Source organism: Plectrocnemia conspersa, unplaced genomic scaffold (assembly GCF_051122295.1).
Source record: "Plectrocnemia conspersa isolate PC_06_02 unplaced genomic scaffold, ASM5112229v1 ptg000004l, whole genome shotgun sequence".
Lineage (NCBI taxonomy): Eukaryota > Metazoa > Arthropoda > Insecta > Trichoptera > Polycentropodidae > Plectrocnemia > Plectrocnemia conspersa.
The window spans coordinates 17,149,194-17,163,789 of record NW_028277168.1 but is presented as its reverse complement, the minus strand read 5'-3'; the positions used below and the strand labels follow the sequence as shown (position 1 = coordinate 17,163,789).

The following is a 14,596-nucleotide window of genomic DNA, read 5'->3' as shown; positions in this document are numbered from 1 at the left end:
ACTTTCACTAGATATCAGATGCTACTACAGAAATATGAAATAGACGCGAGATAAGAGCAATTTTCACTTTTCGAAAGTATTCAACAGCAGCACAGTTGCTATGTATACAGTATACACAAACACTGTCGAATCAGCAGTTTAACCACGATTTGGTCAGTGGAAAACCCTCAGGAGAACAATAGTTCATAAAGTGCATTATGTGGAGCCAAATAAGGTGGAAACAAGCAACAGCGATTACGCACCGATGACTAACTACAGAGATAAGAATGATAAAATTAACATTGCGCCTAACGGCACACGTTCGAGGCGACACATGCGAGTGCGCATGCGCGAGACGATCAGCTGTTTTTGACAACTGTTCGTACCATATGCGCAGTGTTGAATTACGCGTGCATTTCAACTTCAAAACAATAATATAAGCATTTTCAAAGGCGCAAAATGGAATGTCGCGTGCACAATATATAATTAATAAATCGTTCTTAATTAATTTTTGACACAAAAGTGAAACGTGTATGATATTCATTTCACACATTCGAGTGACGGACGAAATTCCAACGTCATGGCGGAATAATTACACACAAACACACATATTTCACCGAGTAAAAGTTAATAATTTGTACAACAAAAAAATCAACAATTAAAATATATAAAGTCAGCCTCAAATTACAACACCGACAGAATTAAACGTCGTTAATTACCGCTTGTAGATAGAAAAGCGTCACGCGTTTCGAGCGTAATTTAAACGGTAAAAACGCGGTTAATGTGACCGTAAATGGTATTTCGGATCGAACCGTATTATTGAAAAATATTATTAGAAAGTATCAAAAGCGTGATATATCATAAACGGCGCCGGCGATATAACTACACATTGTATTCAGATGATACTCTGTAGCTGCGTCGTCACGACGCTCATCTCGATATAACGATTCGAGGTCAATCTGGATAATAATAACATATAAATAACGCACAAGCTCATACGTTAAGTTATTGAAAAGCAATTATGCACGCCGAGACATTCACACGCTTCACGAATATTCGAAATAGTTGCGTGTGCGAATGGGCCGCAGGCTGTACGCAATATGGGAAATGTTCCTCTTAAATTATTACATGGAACGATTTTTTACACGTATTAAAAATGGCCAAGTTAAAACATACAGTTAAATGTTACGTCTCTTGACGTGCGTTATTTAGAGCGGCGCTGTCGGGCTTCCGAATGTTTAGAAATCTGTGTATTAATTAATCGTGTCACACACAATTTTCGGTTTACAGATATCTTGACGTAAAATTAACACCTTATATGAAGATTTTCAGATCAGAATTACTACATCATTTTATAATCAAACTACCATTCTTCGGAATTTTTTGCACATGCTTACGACACAAGTGTATAAACGATTAAATTTATATTGTTACTTGCCTCAAAACTTACTCGAGCGTTACGATCTCGCAGTGTTTTAACCAATCAATACACAATAATACTTCAATAATCAACTTCCTTATTTCTTAATAATAATCTATAGCCTTTAGGTATGATTTTGAGCGGTATCGCCGTACATGTACGGTGGTCGATCATATACTGTTTTAAAGTACCACAGATAGATAAATATTTACACATACATATATAACTGAAGAAATAATAAAGAAAAAACATTTTAATTTGATTTAATGTAAATTATTTCTATAGATAATAATAAAAAAAGACTACGAAATAAAAGAACCCAATATTAATTTTATAAAAAAAAATTAAGAACCTCTGAATTAATTTAAAAAAATCTACACAAGTCAAATAATAAGTAATAAATAAATTATTAAAACAATGAGAGTAGCTGTTTTTTGTATAAATAATAATAAATAAATAACAACAAAAATAATTATGGAAAAATACGTTAAATTAATAAACTCTCGGGAATATACTAGCAAATTAACAAATGTATATAAATTAGCTCAATACTCAAATGGTTAAACATGTATAAATTAATGTTGTAGGGCTTTAATAGATACCACTAAAATACTGCAAGTGTTTTAAAAAAAGTTTAATGGCATCTAAAACTTAAAGCAGTCATTGTGGGTTATAATAGCTAATGTGAGTCAAATTAAATTTCATTATTATTTTATTTTACGATATGAATGTGTACAAAAAGCCACTTTGATTTCAATTCAAGGGTAAAAAAAGTGGTAATATTTTTTTCATTTAGTAGTAATTTAAATACGACAGGATCCGTCGTAAAACACCAGAAATTAAAAGTAGGTTGATTTTACCCACCCCATGGATTACCACCAGCGAACTTAACGTGTATGAACAACTTGATCCGTCGGTCAAGTGTTAACTCACATATGTGGCGTGGTTTTTACTATTTTTAAGTATCAATTTATTTTTTTGAAGATTAACTGCATGTTTTTGTCAAAATCACAATATATTAAATTATATATGATTTATTTTAATATAATAAGATCCATAGTATGTTCTATATTATAATGATGAAAAAACTCCATTAATAATTATTTCGTTGTGATTGAACATTTTCACAATTTTAGCTGCAAAGATACAATATCCTGATTACAAAACTGGCATTAGTAATACATTGATATACAAATGCATTTATATTGCAGTCGATTTAATAATTTTAAAATATTTTAAAATGCTGGGCTTGCATAATCTGTTATTATTTTTAATAACAATAATGATTTTTTTTATTAAAAATAATCTAAATATAATCAAAATCATTTTATCAAGTTTATCGGTAATAAAGATAATTAGAGATTAAATAAGCGCCCCATACTATCTCATGACTTTATCTATATATGTAGAAGCTCTACTGCTCATCTAACTCAATCAACTATGTGTATATATAAGGTTCAATGACGCAAGTCACGCTTTGAATATACGATGAAGAGGTCCTTCCCCATAACGGCGCGAAAGCTGCGCTGGCACACAATTCGCGAATAGTTTGGAGTCGCTCTTCGAATGCTAATCAACATTTGACACTTACGCTGGGCACTGCTCGTCTTTGGGGTTTGACTAGCAGCGAATTAGACGACAGGTGGGGCGCTGGCCTAGACGGCTGCGGAGGTAGCCTATTAATCCTCCTGTCGACGGATGCAGGGCCAGAGTTTATCCATCTGGACGTGGAGGTAGCAGAGGATGTGGCCCTCGGCAGCGACATGGCGCTGCCGATGTTGACGCCCCTCAGGTTCATCCATCCTCCTTGGTAACTGACGGGTGCCGATACGGTGGTAGTGCTGGAGCTCCACATCTTCGACACTGATTCACAACATTTCACTAGGAAAAGCACCGGCGCCTGCGCCGTTCGACGATTTTCCCGACACTGATACAATATCAATCGTTAACGCGGATAATGATTAGATTGGACGGCGATCAATCCGACGCCCGTCGTCGACGACGATACAATGCCGCTCAGACGCTCGTCAACATTCGGATATGATATGCAGAACACGCGCTTTGGGCAACGGTACGTGCCAAGAGAGCATCCGGTTGCTCCTGTAAGCGCGGAAGAACTAACAGGCGACCGTCCGAATTCCGCGAGCGGAACACGGCGTGAATTAAGAGCGTAGAAAAGTAACGGTGGCGACTCGTTCGAGGCAATCTTGTGCACTAATCGCGGGGTCGTTAAATACGCATTAGATGACCGAAGCAATTGGGGAAGAAGTCGCCGGAGAGCGCGTGTAGTGTCCGATGTGTAAGCGGACGCACCGAGGCGAACACTGAGCGCCTCATTGTTGCGTCTCGGCCGCAAAACCGTATCTTTTTTTCCACTCGGCTTATCACGAAGAAGTGGAGGGCCGTTGTGGAAAGCGGTCTTTATGGAAATCGCCACCTTTCCTTCGATGCATATTGAGCGCGCGTAGGATGGGACGAGCGACGTCTCGCAGAGAGAAGACACTACGTAAAATTGATTTATTTATAATTGAGAATCACGCAGCGAAACCTATCGAATGCAAAAGCATAAACTCGATAATACATATTAGTGATATTCCACGTGTTTTTAGTATTACGGCGCAGAATTCGTCCTTTTGAGACTAATCGTATCTATGAAAGTCGTCGATCACGAAGAAAATTATATACGTATGTTCTATAAACCATTGAATATTTTATTCAAGTAAAATTCAATAATATTCACTGTGCGATTAATTAAAGATAAAACCATCAATATAAAATATTAGATAGATAACAAAATGATATATATTAAGCCCAAAACAACAGACTGAAGATTCAATGACTGATCTGATAGTGATCGAAGTAAGCGATTTGCTAAAATCGATAATCATTGACTATGCAATAAATAGGTGACACTCATGGGATCACTTATGAAATCGGTATATAATGCAAGATTTTATAAAAAAACTTCAAAAACAGTATGAAAATGTTCCCAAACATGACGCATTAGTAATTCTAGGACACGTCAATGCCAAAGTAAGCAAAGAAGATATATTAAGAGAAGTAGCAGGATGGTACAGTTCCAATCCATCAAAGTGGATTCCAACATTGAAACATAAATGTCACTATTCATACTACCCTCGCAAGTGTACAGGTTTCCTACCCCTGCTGCCGCCATGCAACCCCAGAACATGCCACTTTCGCCAACATATTTGACTTTGGATACTACGCAATCAGTAAGATATTCTTCTCCGCCTCTACACCAGAGTCCCCAAAAACTTTAGATTATTTTTTATATTAACCAATTTTAGTTTAAAATCATCTTAAAGTTGGATTCATCGGACCAAATGAATTTCGCCCAATCTTCTGTTGTCCAATCTCTGTGTTTTCGAGCCCACTCTAATCTTCGAGTTTTATTTATTTCTGAAAGACACGTTTTGTGTCTGACTTTTCAACCTCTGAGTTCCACATTTTTTAACTTTCTTATTACCGTCCGCGAAAAACTGGATGGCCCTCCGCTTGCAGAGACTTCAGCAGCCAGCTTTGAAGACGTTTTTCGACAATTTTTAAGGGACTCGCGAACTAACATTCGAACTTCCTTGGCAGTTGTAATTCGTTTTCTTCCAATTTTTGGCTTTGAATTGTAAGAACCGCATTCATTGAACCGTTTCAAAGCATTTTGAATAGCGTGTCGTGAACAATTAATGTGTTCACTAATTTCCGATATATTCAGTCAATATCATGCAATATGCGAATATTCGCTCTTTTAGCTTTACTTAAATCGCGTTTTTTTAAATGTTTATATAATATTCAAAATAAATTATTAAATAAAAATTGGACCTGCGATATTTTTTTAAAACTCAGGTGAGTAATTAAAAACGACAAATTCCTTTGTATAATTTTCATATTACGGTTAAAATTATTTGCTCAAATATTTCGGTCAGACTATGCACTTGTAAAGAGTTACACATCATTTATAGGGATGCCCCATTATTATGGCCAAATCTGTATATATATCGATCATCATTCCCGATGTAAACAATTCTGGTTCATATCGAATAATTACATATTCAACAAAGTCAAATTCTATTTACTCAATTCTGGTCTTTGAACAGATAGCATTGATTGACAGTGAGCTACTTTTGTGTCAAATAGAATATGCAGTACGTATTTGAACATTCGAGTGCTAGAAACAATCCGCTGCAATCGAGTATTGTTCAATTATAACTTAAAAATAATTCAGATTGATAAAAATATACTCTTCTTTCACGTATTTAAAAACCACTCGTGTTCGATAAATGCTGGAGCATTTTCATTACTTATTAATTTATTAAACACGGTGTGAAACGTACGCCGATAACTTAAATCGACCGTGAACAGATTTATTGTTTAAGATTACTATTTCTCGTAAAAACGTCAGATTAAAATATTATTAATATGCACAGCATGCTTTCAAATAATATAAGTATATTTTATGTTGAACCATATATTCTTTATCGTTATTAACTAACTATAACGGAGAAGAATATCTAGAATTAAACAAAAAAAGTACTTATTGCACAATAGCGAACTTTCACCGACAACAATTAATGAAATCACTTTTTCAACAGATGAATCGGATCTCTATATTGCGTATGCGAGAATTTAGTGTATTACTTTTGCAGTCGTCCCTTTCCTCCGAGAACACAAACGGTTAAGAATAATGGAATTATAATGTTCGCATGACTTTCTTTTCGGCCAAACGCTCATTTTCCTTGACCGCAAAACAGAGGTAAGTCTGTACTTGAAAAAGCAAAACCATCCATGCTGAGGCGCATGTATAATTAAATTTGCGAATAATACGATACGTTAAAATATTCAGTTATCGCACGATATTTTACGACAGGAAACGGCCCGAAGATAATCGAAACAAAATCAGATATAATTTAATATAAAACAAATACGACCGTGCGATCTTGACGCGAAAAAGGTAACGCATATAATAATACATCACGGATAACCGCGATCCGATAAACGACACATAAAACGTAACGTAAAGAGTAAAAGTTACGACGGGGACAGAAAAAACGGTACGTCAAAAAAACGAAGGCAGAGAAATTTTATACGACGTCGTTAGCGACGCCGGAAAAATCATATTTTTCCCGCTGGAGCGTTTCGAAAAAATGATGACCGCGCACGTTGCTTACATGACGCAGAATCGCACCTTTCAAGTGTCATGTTTCAGTATCGTCTAAATGAGAATTTTATTTATTAAATTAAATTTACACTTTTTGGAAAGTAAATAAACCACCATATTATTAATAGCATATGAGATATTCTAATATCACTTCTGTTTCAACACTAACAGTTTTAATGCAGAACACTAAAATCGTTAAAGTAAATCGATGAGTGATTGAGAACAGTTTATGAGGAACTTATATTTCGTTTATATTAGTCGTTTAGGCCGGTTTCACATGTGCCGGATGGATTCACCCGGCACCGGGCCGGCGCAGTTTACAAAGCTTTCACACGTAGCCGGTCTCTGGCCGGTTTCTGGCCGGTTTCTTCCCAACCCGACCTATACCCCGTCAACTGGTGCCAGTAATTTAGGATTAACGGCTTCACATAAGTCCTTCCACACATTTCGCGTTATTTTTTTATTTTTGTATGTATTCTACTAAGATAATTAAAAGAGATTACATTATTATAATTAAAATTTCGAGGTCTATTTCTTCCGCTATTGCCTAAACACGAGGAATATATTTAATAATTTTATTACAAGATACCACAATCACTGTCAACGGCCCGGTTCATGTTTGAGTTTTACCCCCATCACACTCAACTCGGTACCCGGCGTCGGACAGTTTAGTGAGCGCGGCCGGCGACAACCCGGCAGTCAGCGTCGGGCCGGCGCCGGGTAGATTTGTCCGGCACGTCTGAAATGATAGGTACTAGCCCATACAACACCATCCCCACTACACGGCGCCGGCCCGGTGCCGGGCAAATCCACCCGGCACGTGTGAAACCGGCCTTAAGATCTGACAAAGAAATAATAGGATTATGTAGATAATGTCTATGCTGAACTAGCTTACATATGTACATACATAATCTTTGGAATATGTTTATACTGCACATTAATCAAACGAAGAAGCTATTATTTGACAGATCAAACACCATATATTTTACATATATTCATGATTAGTAAAGATATAAATATGCACAAATACAGGCACAATTTTTTTTAAATAATAAACTTTTAAAATTGAACAAATAAACGTATCGTGTGCTTTAGAGCTAATAATAGCGTAAACCCAAAGTTGCCATCTCTTTCCAATTATGAATAATAATGAAATGGATATCTCTCTGACTGTGTTAATGCAAATAAAATAGTGTTTTTAAATTTCTAACGTTTCTATAACTCTGGTCTATCGTGATTGGCATTCCGGTTTCCCTGTGTTTATCGAGGAATGGGAATTCTCATTTTTATTTCTAGATTTTCTAGAAAATTCTCGAGAAAATTCGATTAATAAAAAATATATTAAATATTTAATATGTGATTATAATAATACAATACAGTGGAATCTGCAATTACGAATAATTTAAGATACGAGCAAATTCTTTTTTTTAATTTGACTTGACACACGAACCAAAAAACGTATAGCTTTAAAAAATTATCATTAATTTAGGTAGTATGTATGTATTTACCATTGCAATATTGTCATTAATCCATTTAAATTTTTCCCCATTGAAATGGATCAATGGTATTTAAATTAATTTTAATGGGGAAAATTGATTTGACATACGAGTAATTTAAGCTACGAGTCACGGAACGAATTAAACTTGTAAGTTAAGTCACCACTATACATATATTATTGTAAATATCTTTATACAATATATGTAAAATATGTTTTTATGCAATATTTTTTGTCAATATATAAAAATGTAAATTACATTATTTATAGTAATTAAAATATAGAAGAACTTGAAGAATATTAAAACATTAATCATTTCTTAAAACATATCAGTAGGTACATTATCCTCATTATTATTAAAACAAGAACACATACCATCTAAAGTGAAATCGGTAATCCTTGTTTTATTTTTTGTAGATTAATATTCGGTAAAAAAAACTCTGTGGGTAGCCCTCATACATTTTTGAAATATGTCGATTTTCACGCGGATCACTTTTTCTTATCTGATTATTTTGTTTTTAGATTACCAAAGCAAAGATAAAATCGATTAGATAGTTGAGAAAATCATTTGTTGCCTTTCAAATACTTCCGATTCATAATAAAAGCTTCAAAGAAAGCATGCATATATTCGAACATCTGGCACGAACCCACCCGTCTTTATGCAGCGGTTGTAAAATATTTAATAACATTAATACAAATTTAATTTTTAAGAAAAAAGATCGAAAATTCTCGAAAAATCAGAAAGTTTCTGATGAGTATATGAAGTGTTTGATGAAAATAAAAATTCTCGATTCGACATATTTTTTAAGAAATTGTTGAGAATTATTTCTCGCAATACTAAACGTGACGCTACATTAAGACATTTACAGATGATAAAACGCACCCTATTCGATTAAATTTACACGTTTACTCAACTAGAGAAGCTCATTATCTATTATAGCTACAGGGTCTTCCCTAAAAAAAGCCGGCAACAATACAGGGATTTTTCTTGCATATTCAATGCATGTTGCAATTTTTGTTTTTACACCCCTCGACCTCCAACCAACCAATGATTGTACATGTTATGATTTAAAATATTGGTCGCAAATTGGAAGTAACAGCGGCCAAACCGCGAGATTATAATCTTCCAACCCATATTTATCAAGCAAACAAATAAATTAAACAATTGTGTATCGCAGTCGTAAAGCGCCGAGCTTGTAACCGATTCGCCTAGAAATAAAATTCATTCACGATTTTACTGCCGCGGTTCCGACGCCTATTTTATCGTTACTGAAAAGACTGGTTCGAGCCAGTGAGAGGGTCAACCGGCGAAGGTTCTCCACGGGTGAATCACTCGGTCGAAAGTCGCACACAAAACTCGCGTTTGGCATATCGACAAGACTATAATAACGGGTTAACGGAGCGCGTTCCGTTGTCACGCTCGACCGCGCGCTCAATGGAAATAAAAACGAAAATAAACAATAAAAAAAACTGCGACTCACATTATCGATAGGCAAAGACATCTTCAGTCGAAAATCTAATACTTCGTATTAGATCAAGTGTTGAGTTGCTCGGCGGGCTGCATCACGACACGCGGTGATGATCTCGGTCTTCAGCTTCTTCAGCTTACCTGCGAGGAGGAGTGAATAATTATAATTAAAGAAATCGTCTGTTCGGATGGTATGAGATAAATTAGACAATATATGGTCGAAATGGAAAAACAACATAAAGGACGCATCGCAGGAAGGTTATCGCTGTTGTGTTACTTCTACTGTATTTACTGTTGTTTTTTTGTCATAACGGTAACTGCACACCACAACTATGATAGCCAGACTGTTATCTGCACAGTGCATGTGTACATTATTATATATTAAATTGAAAACACGATTGAATTTTATTTGGAAAATTTACGATAAAGGAGGTATTGTTAAAAAATCTCTTTTGTGCACTTACTTACAAATTCAGGTAAATTCGTATAGTAAATATATAAGTCCAGAAAACTCATTTAACATTATAACATTCCTTTATATATTTTTTAACAAATGAACCACATAGCATTTGATGATCTTTTTTTAACATGGAAGTCCGGGAAACGGGATTAGGAATTAACTTTTTAGTAGCTTTATATATTTACTTTCTGAATATACATAACATATAGTGCATCTACTAGTAGATGACTGGACATCGTCTGACTTTATTTACCAATACCACCTTACATATATGCGACTCTGGCAAAATATATCTATCGATGGTGCCGCGTATCTTCGTCGTCGACGACGATATTACTTATACTAAAAACACGATTAATTCATATAACGTTTATATTTTGCATAAAATATAGCATTTTAATAGACTTCTGTAAATAATATTACCAAGATTTTAGTAACTTTCAAGTATAACGGTATACTTTTTAACAAAAAACATAAATATCCATCGATAGTACTGATATATTCTTTTAGATTAAAGATTATATAAAGATGATTTGGTAATTTATTATACAGGTCAAAAGCAGTAGCAGTAAATCTTTTTACTTTTGACTAAGAAAATTTAATATACATTATTATTTTCATTAAAGTAAGCCGATGATTTTCAAACACAATTTCACAAATGAAAACAGACCATATATTACAACCCTTCATACTCCTACATCCTGCGAATCACCAGAATCGGTAATTGTTATCTTTATGCCAATGTTATTTTAACATATGGTAATGTGAAGAATATCTTATACTACATAATATACCCGTTCGTTTTCAATAACACAGCTATATGAATGAACACGACGAATTTCACCGGATACTGTCACAAAAAACGTTCGATAAAAAAGTCTACAATTGCGTCGTTTGTATGCCAACGCTCACATGTCAGCGAGTTTGACACACAAATCGATAAGTGCCTTAATTGAAAAACGAACGCCAATTTGACACACAACCAAAAACACTTCGTTGAGAAGGAAAAACAAAAACACAAACGAGCAACGCGAGCGATCGCTTTCGAATGTCCTATCGCACCTTGGGACCACCGATGGTGACACACTCGGGGCAATTGCGACACGCGTCATAACCCCGACGAGGGTTTAACTAACGAACAGACCGATCACTAGAGAAATTCTATCCGAGCAGAAGAACAGTCGGTATCACAAGCGAATGATAGCGAGCGATTCCGGGAAGACTCACTTTTCGCGCCGTCTCTCCTATTCCGGCAAGTTAAACAGACTGAGATGAAGTTTCGGGATTAGCCCTTCCTGGGTAGACAGGGGGACGATTGCCTCAAACAACGCGGAGATTAAGATCTTAATGCGGCAGACCCATAAGAATCGATCGTATCGCCGGTTTCAAAGGGAATCTGAGTATTATAAACTAACTACAAAGAGTACACAATGAGCGCGTGCAGCGGTCAGTGAGTCACTGTGACAATTATGCAATGAAGGTTGTTGCATATACAATGTTATTGTTCGATAAAACGAAAATTACAAAATCGAATATACAAAGACAAAATAAACAAAAACTGTTAATTGACACACGTAGACAATGCGTTTCACATAATATGGAAACATAAATTGTCATTGAAAAGATTTCACCTGTCGTGCTAGCGCCGTCAAATAATGTATTGGCAAATTAACTTTTAAACCTTGAAAGCATTACACAGTCGATTGAATTATTAAATCGATGATTAAAAAGTAACGTTTAATTAATGAAGTAGTGCATATATTAATGTTTAATAGTTATACGGGGTCGTCCATATTTATGTTATTATAAAACTTTTAAAAATTCATTTATTTAAAAATGTCTACAGGGCATGGTAAAAAATCTTTGGATCTCATTTTTATGATTTACGCTTTTTTATTCTAAGTTAAGCATTTCCAGCGACAGTGACTCTAGTACAAAAAATCAAGTACATACAATAGAAACAACCAAGAAAGTCCACTTAGAGACGTCTCGTATAAACTTGGAATTACAAATGCTAAAGTAACAATACATTTGTAACAGCAGATATTTCAAGAAAGAAAGCTCCTTAAAGATTTAGATTTATTAAAATTATCCTCTATGTTCCCCTCACATGATACGTTACATTTACATTACAGTATGTATAATTAAAAATCATACTGTCGAAACACAGGTATTTTAATTTTAAGACGATAATAACATATTTAATATTTAAACTATTATTTAGAACTTGGTTTCCACGAAAGAAGTATTATAGTTTATAATAAAAAACAGGCTTAGTCTCAATCCCAGAGTAAAAATGAACTACTGCATGGAAGGGGGGGGGGAATACATTTTTCTTCGGAAGAACATTACTTGTTTTTCAATAAAAAAAAATCACTGATCCTCTATGACAGTGGTCGGCAAACTTATTAGCCAAAGAGCCAAATATGTACATTACAACGATTAAAAAAAATTGAGAGCCAAATCTATTTATTAATTTAGCAAACCTTTATTACAATTTTCCAAATCAACAAAAAGACGTTTAAATTTAGAGCTCCATATTTCCTTATTTTTTAAATCGAATCCGCGTGGATATTTGTGCCAGAGCCGCACTTAAGGGGCCAAAGAGCCGCATGCGGCTCCGGAGCCGCACTTTGCCGACCTCTGCTCTATGACATAGTTTCTTAACCAGTGGTCCGCGGACCACTGGTGGTCCGCGAAGATTTTTGGGTGGGCTGCAAGTAATTGCAAAATAAGAAAAATCTATATTTATATTTCTTGTTACTGACTGTTTTAATATACACAAATATGGTTATATCAGCATACTGTGTTGCAAAATGAATCATTTTGAATAAAAAATCAATTATATAAATATTTATTATTTTATTCCAATGTTGGTGGTCCGCAAAACATTTTTCGATTTTTTTGGTGGTCCGTGGATGTAAAAAGGTTAAGAAACTATGCTCTATGATACCCTTTCGTTTAAAAATATTTTTTATATATGTGCGACTTTCTATGAGATGCTATTTGCTATTTGTTGGAGTTTTTGATACCAATATATGATATATACACGATTCAGCTCGATTTTAATTATTCATCACAATTTAAAAAATAAATAATAATCACTAATTCCGATCTTCCAGACATGATACAAGTTTAAAACGTACTTAATTCATTATACAAGCGCACGTGACAATCACCTATTTGAGCGGATTATGACCACTTGAAAATTAACCTAAACAAAGGACAGTGGGTGTTCACAGACAGTGTGAATTTTGAAAATTCATACATTAACTAATCAATGTATGCACTGACAAACCACTTCGGCTACAGTACATACAAAATAAGCTATGAACATTGTAACTAGTTATTGTATGATTTCACTGTTCGGTGCTTGTCAAATTAAATCATTTATATATTTAATAGGTATTTTAAACCATGTATATAAGGTAAATCTTGTTTCCAATTGATATAATTATCATTTTAAGTAGATTCGTTGCAGAGAGTTATTCATGGGGTGTTCACTGTCCTGACCAACACTGTCACTCGCTCGCACCTAATCTGTCAAAACGCCATTTTTATATTGGCTCTACGATTAGTCGCTTGCGATTAAGTTGTTTGTTAAACCTTGTTTAGTGGCTCACGTCGGAGAGGTCACACACGCATTAGATATTTAGGGAAAAATATACACGAAATGTAGCATTGTAAGCTTTAACTAAAACTCAAAGTTAATACATACTTTGTCTATACTCCATTTGCATTAATACAGTTAGTTCGAGAGCTATCCATTTCATCATTATTCATAAATGAGAAATTTATGGCAAGTTTGGTTGAACGTCCCTACTATTGGTTCTAAAGCACACGATAAGTATGTACGTTCGATATACTTATCATTACTATATTTTTTATATTTATCAATCAATCGGAGTAATGATAAGTATATAGAACGTATATCCGTATCCTTAGAGCTAATAGTAGGGGCATTAGCCCAAACTTTCAATACCTTTCTTAATTATGAATAATGATGAAATGGATAGCTCTCGAACTGACTGTGTTAACGCAAATATACTATAATCATTGTACATTTTATCTGTAACATATACAAATACAAAGGAATATGATATCAATGCCAACATTACAAAATAGTGTCTATCTAAATTACAAGTGCTCAGTGACAGCGAGAACCTCCCATATATACTAGAGTATTTCAGCGCGAAAATAGAGTATGCACAACACTTCCTTTTGGAACACACTTCCGTCAGATACTTCCAACTTGGGATACACGAGAATTCAATCGAAGATTCCTAAAAATACCGTAGATGCAGCCATTTCCACTCCACGGCAAACCTGGTCCAGCTACCATCTCATCGTAATCGAAGATCTTAACTAGATCTTCAGAGACGACTGGATTATATTTAATGCAGACAAGGCTACGAGAACAACGCGTATCTATATTATTAGACCGGCCCGGCCATTCATTAATATCGGAAGATATATATTCCAGGTAAGCAAAATATTTTTAAAAGTGACCCACCGCAACTAAATGTACTTTGTACTTTCTTAAATAAAAAGGTTAAACATTAAATAAGTCTCGCTGAAAAAAAACTGTGTAGTAATGTAAA

At 34.8% G+C, this 14,596-nt stretch overlaps 1 protein-coding gene across 5 annotated transcripts in view; it reads right to left on the bottom strand.

The window, feature by feature from the left end:
- The window catches only part of GckIII (Germinal centre kinase III), a 79,780-nt gene that overhangs the window by 46,295 nt on the left and 18,889 nt on the right, over nucleotides 1–14,596 (bottom strand). For 4 of the 5 annotated variants that reach the window (XR_015809287.1, XM_088184228.1, XM_088184231.1 and 1 more), the window contains exon 2: nucleotides 9,549–9,676. Coding sequence is in view for 4 of the 5 variants with exons in the window: in XM_088184228.1 (XP_088040354.1) it covers nucleotides 9,549–9,569 (21 nt within the window). In the remaining variant the exon portion in view is untranslated. Of the gene's footprint in view, nucleotides 1–9,548; nucleotides 9,677–10,789; nucleotides 11,061–14,596 lie in introns of those variants that run through there. The other variant, XM_088184230.1, reaches the window with a different exon arrangement.